We start from the raw sequence: 22,043 nt of genomic DNA, 5'->3' as shown, positions 1-22,043 counted from the left end.
GCTGGGATTGGGAATGGGATTGTGCTGGGATTGGGAATGGGATTGTGCTGGGATTGGGGCTGGGTTTGGGGCTGGGATTGTGCTGGGTTTGGGGCTGGGTTTGGGGCCGGGTTTGTGCTGGGTTTGGGGCTGGGATTGTGCTGGGTTTGGGGCTGGGATTGGGGATGGGTTTGTGCTGGTTTGGGGCTGGGATTGTGCTGGGTTTGTGACAGGGACTGTGCTGGGTTTGGGGTGAATGCCAGAGCTGGGCTTTGTGTGCCTTGTTATGCACACACACTGCTAAAGAACTGCTCATCCTTTCCCCATCTCTGACTGAAAGCCCCTTCATTTCAAAGTTACAATAATTGGGAGGGAAGGGGGTCACATTTTTTCCACTCCAAGGGAGGTTCCCACCTTCCTTGGCAGACACCTGTCTTTCAAACCAAGACAGGCACCCAGCTTTGATGACAACACATGCAGTGCTCACCTAAGGCCCAGAGGATTTCAGCACACCTGAACCCAACTGACCAGTGGGAAGAATGCTTCCCAGGTCTGGGTGTGGGACAAACAGTTCTGTGTTGGCCCCAGGCCTCAGCTGAATGAGCCACCATGGATCTGGCCAGGAAACAAGAGGATCCAGTGGATAAACCGAGGTTGTGAGCAGTGAAAATGCACCCAGGGAAAGATTTCAGAAAACCCCCATATCACATGGCAAAACTAAAGACAGAGGGGGGAAAAGCTCACTCATCTTTGATTAAAACACTTCACTTTCCAGAGGAAAAGGCTACAAAGAGAGGATTCCACATTAGCTCTTTACTAGGAGTCAAATATTGTAAGAGAGAATCTGCATTATTAGACCCAAGAACAAAAATGAGGCCATTAAATCTGGAGACCCAAACCCATGCCTCCAATTCACTTCTCGAGACATTTATTTTTTTGCTTTTTTCCTTTAGAGAAATGCTTTGCTCAAGACTTTAAGGGAACATCCTTCAGAAGAGAATTGTTTGTGTTTTGGTGAGAAGAACCTGATTTCCTCCATGGCATATTAAATAATTCATCATCCTATAATGTTTAGGTGAAAATATGAGAAAAACTGCTGTGCAATCCAGAAGTGGACTATCTGAGCAGCTCAGAAGAACAAGGCCTGCAGGCTGCATGCATATTTTGGGATTTCTTTGTGCCTTTGTGAACTAAAATGCCCGAAAACGAAGCCAGGTGTCACTGTGCTGTCAAGGAAACACGACGCCTCACACATACACTATGTGAAGGTCTGTGGTTAAGGTGGACAATAGGAGACTGGCTGAACAATCCCCCCAAAACCAGGGGGTTGCTGCATCCATCAGGGTATTTGTTAAAGCAGATGACTGCATCAGGGCTCACACACCAGCCCACACTCATCACCATGCACACATGCTGCAAACAACCCGGCCTCCTACAGCCACACTACCCAAGGAGGGGTTATCCTGACTGTAGCTGATGGACTGGGATGTGTCCTACCCTGTGTTAGCTGTGTGACCCTTCAGAGCCCAGGAAGGCTGAGCCCAGACTGGCTGTTACACCCCAGGCTTGGTTCTGTACCCACAAACCCCAGCTCGAGGAGCTGAGCAGAACCTGGAGGCTGGGGGAGCAGAATAAGCCTGGAATCACTCCCTGGGAGTAAGAGCAGCAACAGCTCCAGCTGGGAAATTACTGCACGTCTGAGAATGCTGTTAACACAGAAAACCCAAACTCTCAACACCAACAAAACAGTGCAAGGAGAAAGGAAAAAATGGGAAATTCAATTTTCCCATGGCAGCTCATCCAGACTGTGATGCCTTCCTGAGGGTTCTGCCCTGCCTGTCCTCTGTGCTCTGCAGCCCTCCCACTGTGAACTGGACACTCCAAGAAGGACATAGGGATGTTTTTGGGACACACATCCCTGTCACAGCCACAAGCTCTGTGGGCAGAGGGAGCCTGGGAACAGGCTGCTATCAGCACAACTCTCAGTCTGCTCCACAATCCATATACTGTCATTAAAAGCACCTCAAAAATGTGGTAGTCACAGAGTCTAACCATGCTGGATGATCAACTTTAACCTGTTTACCCACAAACTACAGAAAAACAACCCCATTCCAAAGTGGACTCTGGTCAGCTCACGATACTGAGGAATTCCACTGGTTGACACCTTATTTCAACAACCTGTTGCTTTGACAACATTCTCCTCAAATCACCATCTCTGAATTAAGCAGGATTTGTCCCTGCTATGACCAAGAATCAGCCCAGCTATCTATAATGCCATGTGGCTTCTGCTTGTCCAGTGCCAGAGGAATTGGGAGAGGAGCCAAGCAAAGCACCTGATTGCGAAGGGCCTGTTGGGATGGTCGGTCCCGGTGGATGTGGCTGTCTCTGGTCACTGCAGAGGTCCCAGAATCCACATGGACAGATCCCACGGGAGTAGGCTGGAAAATAAGGCGTTGGTTAGGGCTAAGATTCTCACATGCACAAACCCACCCTATAAAGCCAGTAGGAAGAAGAAAAACATCAAATCACTGCCCAAAGGAGAATTACAGCCAGGGCTATAAAATCCCTGTGATTTACAGACATGAAATTTGGTGGTGGATACCAGCGCCGAATGTCTTGTGTAGAAATTAATTAAGAAGATACATTTAGGTGCCTGTCGCGATGTCAGATCACACCTAGTGTGTCTCACACAGAATTATTACAACTGAAAATATACAGACTTGTTTTCCTCATCCCATTGTCTCACCACTTGTAAAAATCACGCTTGCATAGAAACAGGACGTGTTAAAATTAAAGCTTCATCTGCTCTCTTCTCACCAAAGTCATAATCCCTGCTCCCAACATCGAGATCTCCATGGCAACCACCGTGGTTGTCAGCAATAGCACACTTGTCTTACAAGGTGCTCTTTATCAACTGCCTTTGTAATTAAAGAAAAATGAAGAGAAAATCTTGATTCACAAAGGGAATGATTTCTTAGGAACTCTGTTGAGCACAGTAAGCATGGGGAACACTAAATATAGTTGGGACACTAAAGCAGTGGTACCAAGTTTAGCACTGAGGGCATCTGATCTGGCACCAATGACAATTCATTTACAGATGTCATTACTGCTCTTTGGGGTAGGTTGTGAGCAGAATGAGCCAGTGATCCAAAACAAAGAGCTTTAGATTCTTCTACCATATTTCCCCATGATACATCCTTTGGCTAAGGTCTTCCTGAGTTTAACTGGGTTTTGATGGTAAAAGTCATGCAATGAGATCAGGCTGATGGCGTACATGGAGTCATGGAACTGCTAAATGGAGGTTGGTTTCTCCCACATTTCCTTTTCATGTACTGTACAGAGCTGGTTCAGCCTCTGAGTGTCCTCCAGGATATTATGAGTTCAGGAGAGCAAGTTTAGATTAGATATTTGAGAAGCAATTCCTCCCTGTGAGGGTGGTGAGGCTCTGGCAAGGCTGCCCAGAGAAGCTGTGGCTGCCCCACCCCTGGCAGTGTCCAAGGCCAGGTGGGACACAGGGCTTGGAGCAACCGGGGATAGTGGAACAGTGGAATGTATCCCTGCCCATGGCAGGAGGTTGGAACAAAGTGGGCATTAAGATCTTGCCTTCCAACCCAAACCATTCTGTGATTCTACTATTCACTGAACATCCATCAGAAACCTGCCTTGATCCCCTGTACCTTTTTGATGGGAACATGACCATTATAGGGGGTTTCTGTGATTCTCCTGCTTTAAGATGGATTTTAGACACTGGTCTCCAATCCCGTGCTAGACTGGTCTAGCAGTCTCATCATGATCACTGTCACAAATGGGAAAATGAGGCTTGAACGTCCAGAAAGGTGGATGGGGCCTCTGTCCCTCAGGAAAACTTTGAGGCACTGCAAGAACCCCCTGAACACAACGTCAGGACATCTCACTGTGTTGAGATTTGAAAGATTCTGTCATGGACATAGTTTATGAAAAATCCTCTTGCTAGGATTGTTCTCCTGAGAAGCTGAGAGGCCTCAGAAATGAAATGTAAACAATAATTATCTGCTGCTGTGGAATGCAACAGGTGCATCTGTGATTGGTCTCATGTGGTTGTTTTTAATTAATGGCCAATCACAGTCAGCTGTCTCAGACTCTCTGGTCAGTCACAAGATTTTATTATCATTCCATTCTTTTTCCTTGCTAGCCTTCTGATTAAATCCTTTCTCTATTCTTTAGTGTAGTTTTAAGATATAATTTTCTTTTAATATAACATATATAATAAATAATAAATCAGCCTCTTGAAACATGGAGTCAAGATCCTTGTCTCTTCCCATGTCGGGATTGCCTGCAAATTCAACAAGATTCGATCCTAAACTCACTGGCATTAACTGGGATTACTGGGAACAAAAACACAATGCTGGGGAAGCAGCACCTGGAAGGCAAGGCATGGGATTTGGCAGGGACAACTCACAATTGGCCTGCCGACCCAGTCGTAGGCGTAGTCGAAGGTGTAGCCTTTCTTCTCAAACAGCTCCGTGAAGATGGTCCGCAGGTAATCGTAGTCTGGTCTCTCAAAGAAGTCTAATCGCCGCACATAGCGGAGGTACGTGGCCATCTCCTCTGTCAGAAAAGGCAAAAAGCAGCAGATTTTATCCTGAATCTTCCAAATGAGCTCTTAGAAACCAATGTCTGGGCTGCCAGCACTACCTCTGGCTTTTCTCCTGGTTTTTAGCAACAGTCCTCAATGGAAAACAATTCAAGCAAAGATGGAAGTCCCACCTCTGCTCAAATCTGACTTCCACACCTTGATTTATTCTATACATTTGTATAAAAATAAACAGAGTGAGAAATAAGCTCACTGAACCTGACAACAGGCTGCTCACAGGTATTTAGAATGCTCTTGCCCAGAGAAGCTGTGGCTGCCTCATACCTGAAAGTGTCCAAGGCCAGGTTGGATGGGACTTGGAGCATCCTGGAATAGCGGAAGGTGTCCCATCATGACATTGGCACTGCCTGAATATTCAAAACTAGACTAGAGGGGGAGGCTTCAAGGTTAATTTACCTGAAGAGGGTTAATTTACAGAGCAGGGTTTGGTGTTAAGATAATTAATTGCTTTCCTGCATCTGGGTCACACTTTGCATGCACAGAATATTGAGTCCTGGTCTCATGTCCTGCCTTTTCCCAGCTCTCCCTTGGCTCATGGCCTTGACTTCAGCTGACAAAAATAAGAATATTACTGCTTATTGATACTTAACTCTGTCTGTGGCTTGTGGCTTTCATGGAGGTAAAAGAGGGGGAAAAGAAAGGAGAAGAAAGAATCCTCTCTTTTAAGTACCTCCAGAAGGTGGAGAACAACCAGTTTCAGGCAAGGAAGGGACAGAACTCAGTTCTCTCATCTCCTATCAGCCCAGACCTGAAGGAGATGTGAGGAAGAGTACCGGCAAAAAGATGAGAACAGCCAACCTGAAGCTGTTCTGTTTGGAACCAGGTGGATTTTGGAATGAGACATCTGGGGGATTACAGTGACTTGAGTGAACAATGAGCCCATTCCAGGCTTGCTGCTCCTCATGCTGGAAAGACGTGTGGCACAACAGCTCCTACAGGAATGGGATTAATTGTGGGTGCTCTCCCTGGTGTCAGGCCTTCAGAAACACTCCACAAAACCTCCCAAGGCCACTCTGTGGCCAGGGGACCCTGGGGAAGGCACTAACTCTCTACCCTGCTCTCCCAGCTCCAAGGTCTGGTAAACTGGAGATCAGGTGCTGGGCTTGGCTAGAAACACTCCTTAGTAACACTCTCCTTAAAACTGCTCCCAGAAGGTGGGATTCATGGACAGACACACCATTCCATCTTCCAAGCTGGCCACCTACACCTGCAACACCTGCAAAACCTTCCATTTGGAAAAGAATTAACTTAGTAGTTCCAACACGGTCACTTGGGAGAGGGAAAATAACAAGGAGCTCTTTTGGAAGGAAGCTAATAAGTAAAACAGGCATACAAGGCCCTTGAGCACTGTCCAGCCTCCTTAATGAGGAGAGTTTTGTTCATTTTAAGACCTCAGGCCCTGCTAATTTATAGCAGCAGCTTCAGTTGTTTGCCAGCTTGAGGAATGACGTGATGGATACACGTCACCCAATACTTTCTGACAGAGAAAGTGTCAGAGATGTGCAGGCCCATCCTATTTAACAAGGTATGGTCACCTCCAGCTGCACTCACACAATCCCATCAGGGCTTTACCTGGAAAGTTCTCACAGAGAACTTCAACTGGAGTGTTCCTCTTTGTGTCCCCAATCTTCTGATATCTCTCTTTTAAGGTGTCAGCCTGCAGCGCACAAAGACAAAACAGTTGTGGAGAAAGAGTTCAACCATGTGAGAAAGGACATGCTGTATGGGAAGAAAAACAAGGTATTTAATGCCCATTCTGGGCGGCATCAGGAGATGCTACTTGTAACTGAACAGCATGCTGGACTACACCAGTGGGAATATTTTACAGGAGAGAACATCCAAGGATGTTCAAAACATCTTTGTTCATGAAAGGCAGGACCCTTATTAGTGTCTTACAAGGCTCATTTCTCACAGCCCAGTCCTGAGGACTGTGCAGGGAAGGTTTCATGGGAGAAGGAAATAAAGGTGCATGAACTGTGATGGCACATGTGGACCTCCCCAGCCATCCAGCTGCCTTCACAAACAAATGCAAAGCAGTTGCACAGCACATTCACAGCAATTTGGGTGAAATTCACAGACCCACTGCACAGCAATTTGGGTTTTCCTCTGTGCAACAGAATGTTACCACATTGAATATGACTCTAGATCAGTGCACTTCTCCCAAATCCCAGGCTGCTCCCACACAGCCTTTTCTTTCATTCCCAAAGCATCCATCACTCAGCACTGGTTTACTATCTGGTCAACGAGAAAATGAAACCATTTGCAGTTGGATTTCCCACCTAAATCAACCTGAGGCAGAGAACTCTGCTCCAGTTGGCACCCTAAAAGTGGGGTTTCTTGGCTCCATTTCAAAATATGTCAGTTAGACCTGGCAGCAGCATAATTAGCACTGCAGACATTCTCTGCAGATACAGCCCTGACAGTGCAGACCAAAAGTGTAAGCTGAGGAGACCTAGCAGGGCAAAGATGCCACATTCTAAATCCAGCTGGAGAGTCTGTGTTTGCCCTGGACCTCCAAAAGGAGTCAACTAATTCTTATCAAGTTTAACACTGAAATGAGGAACTTTTGTAGAACTCTGTATAAACTTGGAATTGTTTTAGAATAATTTACAGGATTAATTTAAAGCAGATGAGTTCAACTAAGCCAGAAAGAAAATACATACTAGAATAACACACTTACAGAGAGGCATGGACATAAAATCAGAGAGCCTGATTTCTTTCACAATCCCTTTCATGCTTGAAAAACCTTTCTTTGCTTTTATGAGCTGTTGCCAACATTTCTGGCATATGCCTGATGAGGCTGAGCTGAGATTAACTCTGGATAGGTGGTAAAAAAAAGCTGGACAAGTTCTATCAACCCAATTGGAACCCACTGACCAATGCAGAGCTCTGCCAAGCAGCTCCTGAACCCAAAGCCTTGGCTCCTTTTTCCAACAGGAGCTCTTGTCTTTCCTGACGAGCCTAACTTGATCAGTCCCTTCACTCCCTTCAGTGCCAAAGCTGAACACAGTAGCTTAATCATCAGGGAGGTGATGGAGAAGTGAAGATGCAGCTTCCAACAGCTCTGGAGCCAGCAGATGACTTATTCCTTGTTAGCTCAGCTGATGGATGTTGGCGGCAGTCAGCAACTCCATTTCTTGCAGCTCTCCACATTGTACACAGCATCTCATAAACTCCCCAGCACTGAGTGTCCAGTGTCTCTGGAGGGAAGCCAAGTCCAATACTTGTGCCAGAAAACCAGTTTTTCAAGCTGAAGTCCATCTGTGCATCTAAAGCCATCAAACTGCTCCATTATAAACAGGGATCACAGATGCAGCTGGGGGATTGTGTTGCTGTAACTGGAATTTCATAAACAATCACTGTGTCCCAGTCACGCTCCAGTTCAGGGCAGCTTCCAATCACAGCTCTCTCATTGCTGTCCCTGTCTCCCTGTTCAACCTTCTCTCCAAAATCTGACAATTTAAAGTGCCAGGTAAAGTATTTCTACCTTAAAATCTTCCCTGCAGCCAAACTCAATGCCTGGGTGTTAGGCTGCAAGGACACACAGGAGAGGACAGTGTTTCTGGCTGGATTTTGCCAATGTTTCCCCAGTGGATTCTCCTCTGGGTAGAGACTAGCCAAAGCTTTAAAGGACAAAACCTGAAGCTTGAACCTACCTTCAATCCTTGCCAGGGCAGGCTGCCTCGGAGGAAATACATGAACATATGGCCAAGGGCTTCTAAGTCATCTCGACGACTTTGCTCTGAAAGAGAAGAGATGACAAATTATTGCTGCAGAAGCAGAAACGGCTCTGAGATCTCAGCAGCAGCCACACCTGTACCTGAGATAAAGATACCACAGGGACATTCACTCACTGTCTGCAGCTCAGACCTTATGCAAAACCAGAAGCTGTTTCAGAAAGCCAGAAAATGTGTAAAATCAGCCATGAGGTAACATGGGAACTGCACAATCCAGCCCGAGGCAGAATGGACAACTCTTAATTGCAGAGGAATAAAGCAGTGCCTCAATTCTTCTCTGACCTAGCAGGGTCAATGTTGCCATGTGGTGCTGGATCATTTCCTCTGGACTAAATGGGAATAGGATACTCACAACCAGCTGCAGGGATCTACCCTTGCACAGTGCCAACCCTTTCCCAATTTCCTCTGCTGCTCATCAGAGCAGATCAAAAATAGCTCCTTCCAGCACCATGGAACACTTGCTGCTGCTGCTGCCACATGCAGATGTTGTAATTATAAATGAAGGGGGGGGGAAAGGGGCACAGAGCCAAAGGAAAAATATCCTAAAACAAGCAGCCAAAAAGTATCCAAAAGCCCAGGGGAGGAGAGAAGAGAACAACAGATGTGGAGGCAACACTGGGCTGGGCTGAGCTGCACTCTTGGGCTCACTGAGCTCGTGGACTCATTTGGTGCACCCTCCCCTCCTCTGAACCCCACCTGCTCCAAACAACATGATCCATGATCCAGAGCAGATCCAGCCCACGACACTGCAGCCACCTAACGTGCAGGAGATGCTAGGAGTGGGAACACTCAGGAAAAGGGAACTGAAATGACAGTTCCTGCAGTTATCCTGATAAAAAGGGTAAAAAAGGAGCAAGCCCTGGGTAATTTAGTGCAGTGATGCAGATGGACTTCTAGGAAGATGGTTGAGTGCACTTGTCTCTCAGAAAAACTGGAGTCAGACTTCCGTGTTTCAAACATGAAAAGATTGATTCCACCTGGGCTGGTCTCACCAGCGAAGCATCAGCTCCTCACAACCGTCCTGGGCAGGGACAGCCCCCTCAAACCTCAAATACACCCCCAGAACTGGTTTGGACCCTTCCCCTGCATGAGCCATGGTGGGAGCTGAAATCCTGCGGGAGATGGGTCCTAAGGAAGGCACGTGGTGCACTTCAAACACAAACACATCTTCCCTCCACATCACCCTCACCAGCAGCTTCCCAGCCTGCTCCCACTGCACCTCCCATTCCTCCATCCCTGCCTGACTCCTCACTTTCCAAAATTAGAAACCAGGCTCATCCCTCCTTACTCCCCAAAGACAGTGAGCTCTCCAAGTGGGAGCCAACATGCTAGGAGGCCTCCTGGAAAATATTCCATTATCTCACTGCTTGTATGGATTTAAGAGAATATAAACATTTAATAAGTTATTTTTTGCCTTTCAGCCACAGAAATGTAATCTTCTGGTAGGAAAGAAAGCAGGGAGGAGAGGAGATGAAAGCCAGGTTTAAAGTTATTTAAATCATTCATTTTCTCCAACCAGTTACTAGGTCAGGGAACATCCAACTCTAACACCTGGAACTGGAAGGCATTGGGACAGTGCTGTGCTATAAAAATCTATTTGTCTATCATCCAGTGCAGCAATCAGTGCCTGCCTGCTTGTCTTTTATCAGTGCAGGGCTGCTCCCAGTTATTTAGTTCCTAATAAAAACTGTAATTATGAGGCTTCCAACATTTCAGCTGGCTCAATTCCTCAAAAGAAGGGAGAAAAAAAAAAAGATGCACACAACTGTAAAAGGCATTGGGAGGTTCACAAATAGCTTCAGGGACACAAGAGAGCTCAGCCAAAATGCTATGGGAGTCTGCAGGATTCAAATGGCAAGCTGGAATGTGTCCAGGGAAGGGACTGGAGCAAGGGAAGGAGCTACAGCACCAGGAGCAGCTGGGGAGGCTCAGCCTGGAGAAAAGGAGGCTCAGGAGGGACCTTCTGGCTCTGCACAACTCCCAGACAGGAGGAAGCAGCCAGGGGGGCGGGGTTGGGCTCTGCTCCCAGGGAACAAAGGACAGAGGAACAAAGGACAAGAGGAAACAGCCCCAAGCAACACCAGGGAAGGTTTAGGTTGGATATTAGAGAAAATAATTCACTGAAAGGGTTGTCAAGGATTGAACTGGCTGCCCAGGGCAGTGGTGGAGTCACCAGCGTTCAAAAGACGTGTGAATGTGACACTTGGGGACATGGTTTAGAGGGGAACGTTGCAGTGCTGGTCACTTGTTGGACTCAGTGACCTCAGAGAGCTCCTCCAGCCTGAAGGACACTCTGCCAGCTCCCCCCACACAGACAAACCTTTGCCAAGGTGTGTGTTGATGGACATGTATCTCGCTGTTCCAGTGAGACTCTTGTGCTCCCTGTAGGGAATGTGTTTTTTGGTTTCAGGGTCGATGTACTCCTTGGCCAATCCAAAGTCGATGATGTGGATGACATGCTCCTTCTTGTTGCCCTGCCGGCCGATGAGGAAGTTCTCCGGCTTGACGTCGCGGTAGATGAGGTTCTTGGAATGCACGTACTCCATCCGAGAGATCTGCAAAAAGGAGGGAAATGCTACTTGTCAGCAGAGCCCTGGCTCCCAGCAGGGCTGGAAGAGGGATGTGTCATCCCCTCCTTTCCAAGGCTATCATGCTGTGCTCCCTGCTTTATTCCCACGGAAATGGCAAAGGCTGGTTCTGAGGCGTTACCACTGGGATGCAGCTCTTGGCAGGATGCCACAGGGAGCTGCAGCAGCCTTTTTGTATTGATTTTAAACATACTAAACCGGTTACCAAGAGCTCTTCCCTTGCCCACCTCCTTCCCCTGTTGCTCTGTGTCTTACCACCTTCCTCCCTCGACCCATATGTTGTCTTAGACGTGCCAGATTCTTCGTGGAGGGGGATTTTTGGGCAGGCAGAAGCTTTACAATCTTCAAAGCTGACTAAAATAATAATTAATCTCATTGCTGTCAACTAGGAATAGCTGGAATATTTTTCAGCTTTTGACTAATGTTTTTCTGGAAGTTTGACGGAATGGGAAGGTGGAAGGGCAGGAACCCCACTTCTGAGGTGACAGAGTGCCTCTAACAACACACCTTACTCAGAAGATCATCATTAAAATTGCTTTTGAAAACAAACGTATTGCAGGTGTATTGTCAAGCAGTTTTCCTTGAGTCCTGAATTTAGGAGATGATTCCAAAGGAAAATAATTCTCAATTTAATTTAATTTATTACCTTTAATTGCCTTTAGATGTTTCAAATGAACACACAAGAACCCCCCTTTACGGCTGTCCTGGTCGCAGCTGCCGTGCATGCCAAAGGGCACAGTGGCTTAAACAAGATGCTTCTTTGGAAAGCCTGCTGGGATTCCCACAGATATTTGTGGGCTGGCAATGCTACAAAAGTTCTGCAAAACTCCCAGTTTTGCACTAACGAGCCTCAGTCCCCAGAGGTCACTGCCACACCGCTGCGAGGGACAGCACAGGGACATCCAGGGTGAGGGCCACCAGCTGGTCACCCCCACTGGGTGGGTACTGCTGGCAAAGCTCTGCAGGATGGAGTCTCTGGCTCACTGAGGCAGCTCTCCCCCAGCCAAGCAGCAGGGACCCCCCATCAGCCCTTCCAACCCCTGCTCACTCTGTGGGGCTGGCACACCCTGACTGCTCCTTCATTTCTCACTGAATCCAGGCACACCCCCAGCTGGCAAACCCACACCACTCTTTCTCTTTACAGATCTTGGACCCACATCTGGTTTTAAAAGTCCACGTGCATGTGATCCTCCACCACACTCCCAGGCCCTTATCGTGCACCCTATTTTAAAGGAACATCTGCTGCATTTCCACCTCTTGGAAAGAAGGAGCAGGCAGGAGGGGGCAGCCCTCCTTATAAAATAAACAGCTGTACAGGGAGGGCAGCAGACAGGAAAAAACTGGCTGCAGGTGAATCAGGCTTAAAAAACAGAATTTGCTCCAAGACTCTTCAAAGAAGGGAACAGCACGTGCTGCTGCTCCCTCCCCTCGAGGCAGCGATTGATTCCAATGTGCAGAGAAAACGGGTTTCACGGCTAACAGCCATTATTTCCAATCAATTACAGGCTGGTGCAGAGCAGAGCAGATGCTCTTCAGTCATTCTTCACACTTTGAATCACCTACAGGACACAGCAGCAGGTCGTGAGACAAAAAGCCACGTTGGGAGGCAATTCAAATGAAGATGCAACCCTTGAAAGTGGAACAAAGAGTTTCCTCGCCTCTCCACACATAACAAGCTTCCAAGTGGAGCCTGACTGGCTCATTTGATTTGTTCCTGCTACCAAAGCAGCTCAGTTGTTGAAATCCCAACAGCAATTAGAGAGCCTGAAAAGGGCCCATTTTTTTCTTCTTTAAAAACTCTCTGCAAGCTGCAGCAGGCAGGACAACAACCTGGACAGCTGAGGTGTCAGGTGAGCCATTATGCTCCAGCAGCAATCAAGGGTACTTATTTTCCTGCCTTTTTTCCTCCCACCTGCCTTTTTTGCTTCCACCACACACACACACAGCTGCTGTGGGGTCTTTCATATTCCTTCTTTACTTCCACCTGCCTGGACGCTTCATGCTGGAGAGCTCTGCTCAGCCATGGCAGCTGAAAGACACTCCCCGAGTCAAAAAGATGTTTCTTGGAGTAGCTTCCATGCTTTATTCAGCCTGACAAGCCACTGTCCCTGCTGGTGGCTGCTGTGATGTGGAGTGTCTGGGCTGCATCTCCCTCCCAGGCTCTGCCTGAGCACACACGAGCAGCAGTGCTGGGGCACAACCTCGGCACCAACCCCTGCTGAAGAAGAGGGGACGTGGAGCTCCCACTCCAGAAATGTGCTGGATGCAGAGGTGCAGTGCTCACTCCTTTGGGTTTGAACTACAGGCTCAAAACACTCTGAATGAATTCTTTTAGGGGCAGAGAAATCACTCCAGGAACTGGGACGAACTTGGAATTGCTCTGACACTGGAAAAACAGCAAGCAGGGGAGCACTGGGGTACGTGGAAGGCTGTGAATTACAGAGGGATTTCCATGGCCACGGCTGGCTGAGTCCGCCCTTGGAGCCATAAATTTCCATTTCAGATGTCAGAGAAACCTTTGGGGGGGGGGAATCCCTTGGCACACAGCAGGACCCCTGTGCTGTGGTGGAGAAATGAGAGGATATTGTGACATTTAGCAGGTGCCAAAGAAACCCGTGCTCTCGTGTGCCTTCCTCCTGCCAAGGCAGCAAGTGTAACAAACCCTCTTATCCCAGAAAGGTAACTCTTAAGACACTGGTCTTGACAGCAGTTCCATCTCTAGACCTTCCTGATAAATTTGAGCCCTTCTTCCACACATCAGCTGCTTAAATATAGATCAGATCAGCAGAGAATGAAATTAATCTTGTTCAAAGGCCATTTTGATGGTCACTGGTAGAAAAAGATCCTGCCATAACTTGGTCCAGATCACATCCAGAGTATTTTTCCATTGCCTGGTGGCACAACAGACCTTGTTGTAAGCTGTCAGTGAGCTTTGTACAGGCTGGGCTTGGCCAAGAGTGAAAAACAGGAGTCTGAATAAAAAACATTCTCCCCTGATTTATGGGCTGTGGGGACTGACACAGTGACCACATTTTAATTGCCAAGCTTGGCTTTGTTCAGGAGTTTCACCCACTGGATCTGAACTACTGGATGGCTTCAGCTGCATGTGGAGTATGGAGGAAGCAGTTAGAGTCTGAACAATTCCCAAACAGGCTGCCTTCCTTGAACACTCATTGTCATCCAGTCTCTCTTGCCCCCAGGAGAGCCTTCCTGATGTAAAACTATGTTTGAATTCTCCTGTAATCCCACGTGGCACTTCTTAAGAGACATTGCCCTTGTTTTTCCTAGAGAAACTCCTCTTTCTTCTGACATCTGGAAAGGATCCACCCCAGTCCTGAGATGCTGCAGCCTGTCAAGCTCATTCACACCAGCCAAGCAGAAATACCTATTAAAAAATATCCTTCCAGGATGCCTCTGGTTAAAAACTGACCACAGGACTGGATGCTCCTACAGACATGGGGATCATCCTAAGTATGAGGAGAAAGATCAGGGGACAAATGCCCATGGCTAGAATTACAGCTTAAGCAGACTTGGCCAGTCAGAAGCAGGAATGAAATGTAATTCATGGATGTGAGCCCAAGGAGTTTGAGTCCAGCTTTCCTTTCTATGTGTCTCACACAGGAGTGTGACACAGTGACTGCAATAATTTAGTGAGGGAGAAAGATTTTCCCTAAAGCCTTGTGGCTAGAGCAAAGGGTTTTCATTTCATCTGAGCAGAAAGTGCCAGACCCTTTGGAAAACACTTCTCCCAGGGCCAGGTGATGGGGCACACCTGAGCATGTCTGATGTGTCCCCTTAGATGTGCACACTCCAAGGTGGCAACTCATGTAACGCCCCTGAGGAGACTGAGAAGGCCCTACAACATCTCCCCATGGCCAGAGGAGCACCTGATCCTTTGGGAGAACATCAGCTCCCCCATTTCCAACTGCTTTTGCTGTCCCCCTGCACGTGTTTTCCACCTGGCACCAGTGCCCTGGCAAGCTGCAGCCTGGCCACAAGATCAACAGGTGATGCCAGTGAAGAACATCCAAGCCCAGAGCTGAGCTGCAGCCCCAGGACACAGCCATGGCTGTGACAGTCTTGATTTCCCCAGCAGTCCCTTGGGAATGAATTTACATGTTTATATTTTGCCTCCAAAGGTCACACAAGCTGCATCTGAGGCTTTGCCAGCTGTTGCCACATGATTTAATCAAAGCCAATACTATAAATTGGTTTTCCATTGATAAAGAAACACTCAAAACCAAGAGAACTTGACTGCTTTGCTGGGGAGGCCTCAGTACCAGGCAGGTGCTGTTCAAACTTCTGCAGTTCTGACCTCAGTTTTCCATTTGAGATTCTGCTGTGTCAAACTTCAGTTTACCTGGAAAGGATTGTGTTCCTCATCCCTTACATCTCCTCTTCCCTACCACGCTTCTATCCACAGAGATATTAATGTGAATATACAATTCCAGCTCTGCTGTGGAGCATCTGGGTGATCCCAAGGTCCAGCTATGCAAGATCTGGGTATCTGCAGATATTTAGGTACTTGGGAATCTGCAAGCCAGTCTGAAAACCAAAACAGCCAAACTGACTGCCTGGCCCCACTGACTTGTGGAAGTATCCACACCACATTTAGTATGTTCATCTTTCATGTTGTTCACTTCTAACACAAACCCAAATCCCTTCCAGCTTGACTTCCTTTCCTTTTCAGGTACATTAAAGGCTCTGTGATGTTGCCCACAGAACCATTCTATCCCAAGTGTCAGGAATTTAAACCCATTTGATTGACCAGATTTTTGGCCACATTTGACAAAAGCAGAGCTCTCAAACGCTGCTATTTTGGCTGGGGAGGGCTCAGCCCCCACTGCCCCGTGAGGTTTCAGTCTATGGGCAGCCCAGCAGCACCAAACCAGCAGAACTGGTAGGAGTGTGGGAGGGTGCTGTGCTCTGTGTGTCCCACGGAGAGGGTGAGAAATGAGATGTTCCTGGGATGTCCAAAGAGAGGGAGGGAGCTGGGGCAGGTACGGGGCGGGGGCGTGCAGGGGACGCGAGTCCGTAGGAATCCGGCTGCACTGGTTCTGCTGTGCAGGGAGCCAGCTCCTCATCAACACCATCCGACCTTCCCTCCTTGGGCAGGAGTCCTCCTCACCCCTGAGAGGTTTTCTTTCATAGGACAGATGGAGAGGCACCTTGGACAAGGGATTGGAGTGACACAAGGGGAAATTGCTTCCTGCTGCCAGAGCACAGGGTTAGATGGGACACTGGGGAGAATGTGAGGCTGGGGAGGCCCTGGCACAGGTTTCCCAGAAAAGCTGTGGCTGTGGAAATGTTCCAGGACAGGTTGGACAGCGCTTGGAGCAACCTGGGATAGTGGAAGTTGTCCCTGCCCATGGCAGGGAGGGTAGGATGAGATCTTTGAAGGTTCCTTCCAATTCAAACCTGGTGATTTTAGGAAGAAGGTTCTCTCAGCCCTGAACCTTGCACTGTGCCCACCCTAGGATGGAAGGACACCCCAGGACACCCCAGGGCAGGACCCTGCCAGCACTCACCAGCTGAATGGCAATCATTAACACCGTCTTCAGAGTGAAGGTCCTGTCACAGAGGTCAAACAGATCTTCCAGGCTGGGACCAAGCAGCTCCAATACCATGGCATTGTACTTCCCACAGGGTCCAAAGTAATACACCTGGGGGAGCCCTTCAGCTGGAAGAACAGGGAAAAGAACTGGAATCAGTCAATGGGACAAAGTTAATTCCCCTCCCGCTGCGTGCACACCTTTTGTTAGGCAGTTTTATTGTCACTCCTTGAGTGTTCTATCTGCTGCTGCCCAGCAAGGAAATAAATCCCAGCACAAACTGTGACTGAACCAAGGGCCAAACCTGAGCAGGCTCTGCTCAGCTACACCCCTGCACAGACAAAAGGGATTTCAGAGCAATTAACAAGTCCACCTCAAAGCATCGAGCTTTGGCAGCTTAAAGGCTTGGATTTAGGGAACATGACACAAAGTTCCCTGTGTTCCACTAAAAACCAGGCAGAGAACAGCTCCAGATCTGGGCTGGCACTTGCTGGAGCAGTTAGGAAGATGACAGTCCTTGGAGAAAATGAAGCATGGCCAAAAAAGGGCTGCTTTGTCACCAAAATAGCACCCAGCCCTTGTTTTTCAGCACAACCTTACACAAAGTTTACGCTCAGTGAAAAATGAAAAAACCCTTTTCCTATAAAATAGGGAAAAGTTTTAAATTTTGACCAATCACCACCCAAAAACAGGTGATCATGGTCATTAGCATATGTGCACACAACACAACTATCAACATTGAACTGGTAGGAGCCAGAGCCCATCTTCCCACCCAACAGACTGCTCTGTGGGAGTGCAGTGTTGATACTCAGCTGGCAGGGCATTTTTGGGTGGATCAGCTTTCTGAAAGGCATCAGAAGGAGAGGGCAAAAAACAGCCTTGATGTTGGAAGACTCAGAGAGCTGCACAGCACTCCTGGAATTACCTTTGAGTCAAAAAGGAAACCACAGCAGCCCATACAGGAGGAATTCAGCACAAGCCCAAGTGCTCATTTTGCTAATCAGCACCTGCACCAGCCCTTGGCGTCCTACAAGCTGGGTAGCATGGTTAAATATCTCTGTATTTCCAGTCTACACCTCATAAGGAGCTCCAAAACACAACAGAAAGGTTTTGTTTTGAAATACAGGGCTTTGTCTTCTGTCAAAACAAAATATTTGCTCGAATGCCCAGAGATTCGGCGTCCTGCTATTCAGTGTAAAGGCTGAGCACGGGGAGCACTGCTGTGTTTTTTTCCCCACAGAGATCCACAAATTATAGTGCACAGGACCTGAAAGCACTGTGATTACTAATTTTATGGCATGTTTTAAACAAGTGCAGGCATGCACCTGGATTTGCATAAGTGATCAATGTTAGATATAGCAAAATACTTGACTAATTAAGTGCAGAGTTTGGTGTGAGGTGCTCAGGCAGTGAAACATTCCAGGCTGGAGAGAATGGCAGCAACACAACAAGTGCAAGTCCTACTCCAGATTTAGGGAAACCCTGCTAATCCACCCAATGGCACTCAGAACTGTGCAACCTGCCAACAACGTAACAAAGCAGCACTGAGATCCCTAAACTGTAAATATCACAGAACCTGTGCTCCCAAGTCCTGCTCCAAAAGAACAAATTGCAGTTTGACAAAGATTACCTGAGGAGGGTTTTAATCTCATTAATTCACATGCTCAGGGAATCTGTCAGCAGGATGCATTAATGGGATATTACAGAGCATTGCAGGAATTCCCTGCCTAACCAGTGTTTTGTGTCCCATGTAAAACACTGACCCCACCTGGGGTTGGGAGGCTGCTGCTCCTAACATTAGAGCTCCATGCTTCAGGAAGCTGTCACACTCATTAAATCCTCTAGGAACACAGGATGGTTTGATGCAGAAGCAATTCAGAACGCCAAACAATGATGGGATATGATCCAGGCAGCTCCAAGATGGTTTCAAATATCCCCAAATCAACACAAATGGCAATTTAATGTCATCAGCTTAGTGCTGAAGGCTGGAATAATTGCAACAGCTCTTGAAGTGACTCACGGTGAGCCACTGGGTTTTCAGTGAAGTCTGATGAGGACTTACCTACAAAGTCACCTCTAACACCAAGATAAGCATCTCTATTTTTTAGAGAATAATAGAATAATAATAGAGAGGAAGAGAGTAACAGAATATTTTATGCAAAGTTTAAACCTGAGCCCCTTATAGATTCTAGATACAGACAGACAATGAGTGCCTCTACCACAATTTCTACAAGTCTCAAATAGTGGAACTGAAGAAGGAATTAGGGTTAGGACTCTGCTAACTAAGGCATGCAGGAGAATAAAATAGTAGAAAGGCTCTTAAAGAAGGTGAAGGATTCCATTTAATATTAATATTCCATGGGGAATATGAGAACATTTACAGCCTTACTTGGTAAGGGGCAAGCATTGCAATCAAAATGAATTTCCTACTGGGCATAAGACCCAGAAAGACAGACTGCAGCAAGACCCAAAAGGTGGGGATTTCATGTAGGGAAGGAAGGAACACTACTTAGTGCTCTCTGGGATCCCAATCCCTCCAGCTTTACCTACTCAGAGCTTACAGCCCAGAGCCTGGAGTACCCTCTCTGTCTTAAACCCCCAGGAAAGCTCTGCTTTCTGTGGGAGCTCTGGCAAAGTGAGGCCTTAGTGAAGAACACAAAAAAGCATCCTAAATGTCAGAATACAGGAGACACCATGGGCTTCAGGCGTATTTTTAGGGTTCGATTTTTCCCTGAGGGTTTTCTCTGACTGCCAGCTCTGCAGTCAAGGACTTCCCTCTTGCCTTTGCCAGGATAAAGCTGCTGTAACACCCCTCTGAATTCCAGAGCCAGGCTGCACTGCTGGGTCCTGGATCCAAAGGAGCATCACTGAAGAGCCCTGTGGAGCTCCCAGCCCACAGCAAGGATCCTCAGCTCCACACTAGTTATGGAAATAAAGTTGGGAGGGACTCAGCAAACACATCCCCAGCTCACTCAAGCTCAACTCAATGTTCACCATCTTTTTGGGAAGAGGAAAAGCTCCAAAGATGAACTTGATGTACATATTAAAGTGTGTGTTGGCAGACAAAATTGGATGAAACTTGAGATACAGGCAGCTCCAGAGCCACTCTGAACAGTAAAAAGAGTCAGCTGAAGAAAATCTGCATAAAATTGGATTTTGTCACAGCCCATCTGCATAATTTATGATGCAGCTTGGCTCTATTTCAGCAAAAAGCACTGTGTCCTGGTGCTGAGTCCATTGTCACAGTGAACCACAGGAACTCCATAAATATCACCAGCAGATCTGTAAATACTTAAGAAGGATGTTGCCAACTGAAGAGATTGATGGAGGAAAAAGGACGTTTTTTTGCCTGGGCAGTTGGAGTTGAGGTTTTTAATGGAAAGTAATCACACTGGGAGAGGACAGGAAAGGTCACACAAAGCCATGGTGTCATGCTGTAGGTGAGCAGCTCTGAATTCACAGAGATGAAAAGCCACCAGCAGAGCAGAGCCTCATACTGAGGACTCAAAGGTACAACTCAACACTTGAAGTACAAACCAGGATCTGTTTAATGCAATTAATGCATGAAATCACATCAGAACCAGGAATTTCTCCATGGTATCAAACAAGAGCAATACACTAAGGGAAGAAAATATAGGCATGATATGTGCAGGTTCTCCTTTGGAGGAAAACCAGTTTGTTACAGCAGAGACTGCTGCAAGCAGAAATCATCTCAATTTGCTTAACGGCTTTGGTCTCGCTGCTGAGTGATTTGGCTCAGCCACATGGAAAAGGGCCCACTCCACCCTCACTCTCACAGGAAGTTTATCACCCCAATAAACACAGACTGATTGCTGCACCGGAATCCACAGGCAAATTCTGCTATTTCAGCAGAGTGATGTCTTGGAAGAAATTCAAGCTGAGCGCAGCGAAAACCTAGCAAAGCATTTTGTAGATTAAAGCATCACTGCTGGAATGAGAGCAAATGCAGACATCAAAGCCAAAAACTCAAGACTTTGATTCCCCCACACTCCCGAGACTGGCCTTGGCTTTCTGGGGATGCTAAACTCTCACAGCTCCTGGGCTGCCACCAAATGGGACTTCCCATCCTTCCTCATGCTCTGAGGCTGAGCAATATGTTGGATCAACCCAAAAAACACTTGGCTTGAGCTTGAACACAAGAATGGGAACAGTAACAAGGAGCAGGATCACATTAACACCCGGAGCAACACCTTCCAGGAACTTCCACCGCAAGACCAAGTGCCCTGGATGATTTGAGTAATGTTATCTTGCTGCCATATCTTTTACAGCATGACTAATGGCCACAAAACTCCTCAGACATCCAACATACTCCAAAGAACCACACTGGTTCAGGCACACAGACATTCCAAAGCCATTTCCAGGACTGGTTATGAAATGGAGAGGGGCAGAGATGCCAATCTAAGGTTATGCCCGAGGGCAATCAGAGTTTGCAGCACCTGCCCTGCATGGAGGGCACAGGAAGCAGAACCCACCTGCTCCAGAAGAGCCTGAGGCTCTGTGTGAGCATCACGAGAGGCGATGAATAAACTTCATCAACAGCAAGTAAAATACACCCAAGGAGGAATGAGGGAGCAAGTGCAGGAATATGCACGTGGCATCTGCATCAATGGAGGGACAAGTGCCACGTCCCCACACAGCAAATCACCAGGAAACATCCAGAGCTTGTGATCAATACCAGCGTTTCTGAACCACCCATGGCTTTTGCTCCCATGGGGAGTTGTTTTCATCTGCTCTTCAATGAGGCGTAGCCAAATAGAGAAGCTGATGTCTTCAATTTCAAGAATTCAAGAAGAATTCAGCCCCTCTCCTCACGCAGGTTTTGACACTGAGCTCTATTGCAGAGGGGAGACACTCCTGAAGAGCCCCAAATTCCACACCCAGAGAGGGGAGGAATCCAAGGCCAGCAAAAAGCTGATGCTTGATGCAAACCCACGCTCTGTGTGGGCAGCAAGAACTCTTTCTCACTGAAAGAGATGCAGACACACACCAGAAGGATCAGTGCACAGAAAGTTCTGTGTGGTTTTAAAGAGGCTCTGATGAATGGGCCGTAGATTGTCACAAAATTCTCATTCAGAGCAGAAAGTTTATTTTTACAAATCACAGAACACAAAATTACACGATGAACACCATAAATAGCAACTGTGAGAGGGCTGAATATCTATAGCTAAAATTAAACATGTTCCAAACAAATTAAACAAATTGCTTTAGAGTAGTCAACCCATTTAAGCTGATTACACTAATGAGGATCTACCCTTCTCTTAATTTTCAAATCGGAATAAAATCCTGGCTGAAAGAGAAGATTTGTGATCAACATTGACTGGGCCAAGATCTCAGCTTTTAATGTCCTCAAACATGTCCCATGTAAATCTACCTGAGCACGTTAGTTAACAGGTTATTTCTGTGAGCTGCAAGTAAAAAGACTCATCCTGCCCTTCAGATTTTGGAATAGTCTGCTTCAAAAACAGAAAGATGGGACAAAAGTTGAGATTGGGCTTGTTACTGGGAATAACCTGGTCCTAAGGGTCTTTTATAC

At 47.2% G+C, this 22,043-nt stretch overlaps 1 protein-coding gene across 1 annotated transcript in view; it reads right to left on the bottom strand.

Moving 5' to 3' along the window:
- Window positions 1–22,043, bottom strand: part of CSNK1G1 (casein kinase 1 gamma 1) — a 91,023-nt gene that overhangs the window by 12,886 nt on the left and 56,094 nt on the right. Inside the window, 6 exon segments of the mRNA XM_005425886.3 lie at window positions 2,313–2,417; window positions 4,418–4,566; window positions 6,185–6,269; window positions 8,269–8,354; window positions 10,670–10,904; window positions 16,466–16,617. Of these exon segments, the coding sequence (XP_005425943.2) occupies window positions 2,313–2,417; window positions 4,418–4,566; window positions 6,185–6,269; window positions 8,269–8,354; window positions 10,670–10,904; window positions 16,466–16,617 (812 nt within the window).

The sequence above is a fragment of the Geospiza fortis genome, unplaced genomic scaffold (genome assembly GCF_000277835.1).
Source record: "Geospiza fortis unplaced genomic scaffold, GeoFor_1.0 scaffold317, whole genome shotgun sequence".
NCBI classification, from domain to species: domain Eukaryota; kingdom Metazoa; phylum Chordata; class Aves; order Passeriformes; family Thraupidae; genus Geospiza; species Geospiza fortis.
This window is presented reverse-complemented; position numbering and strand designations above follow the sequence as displayed.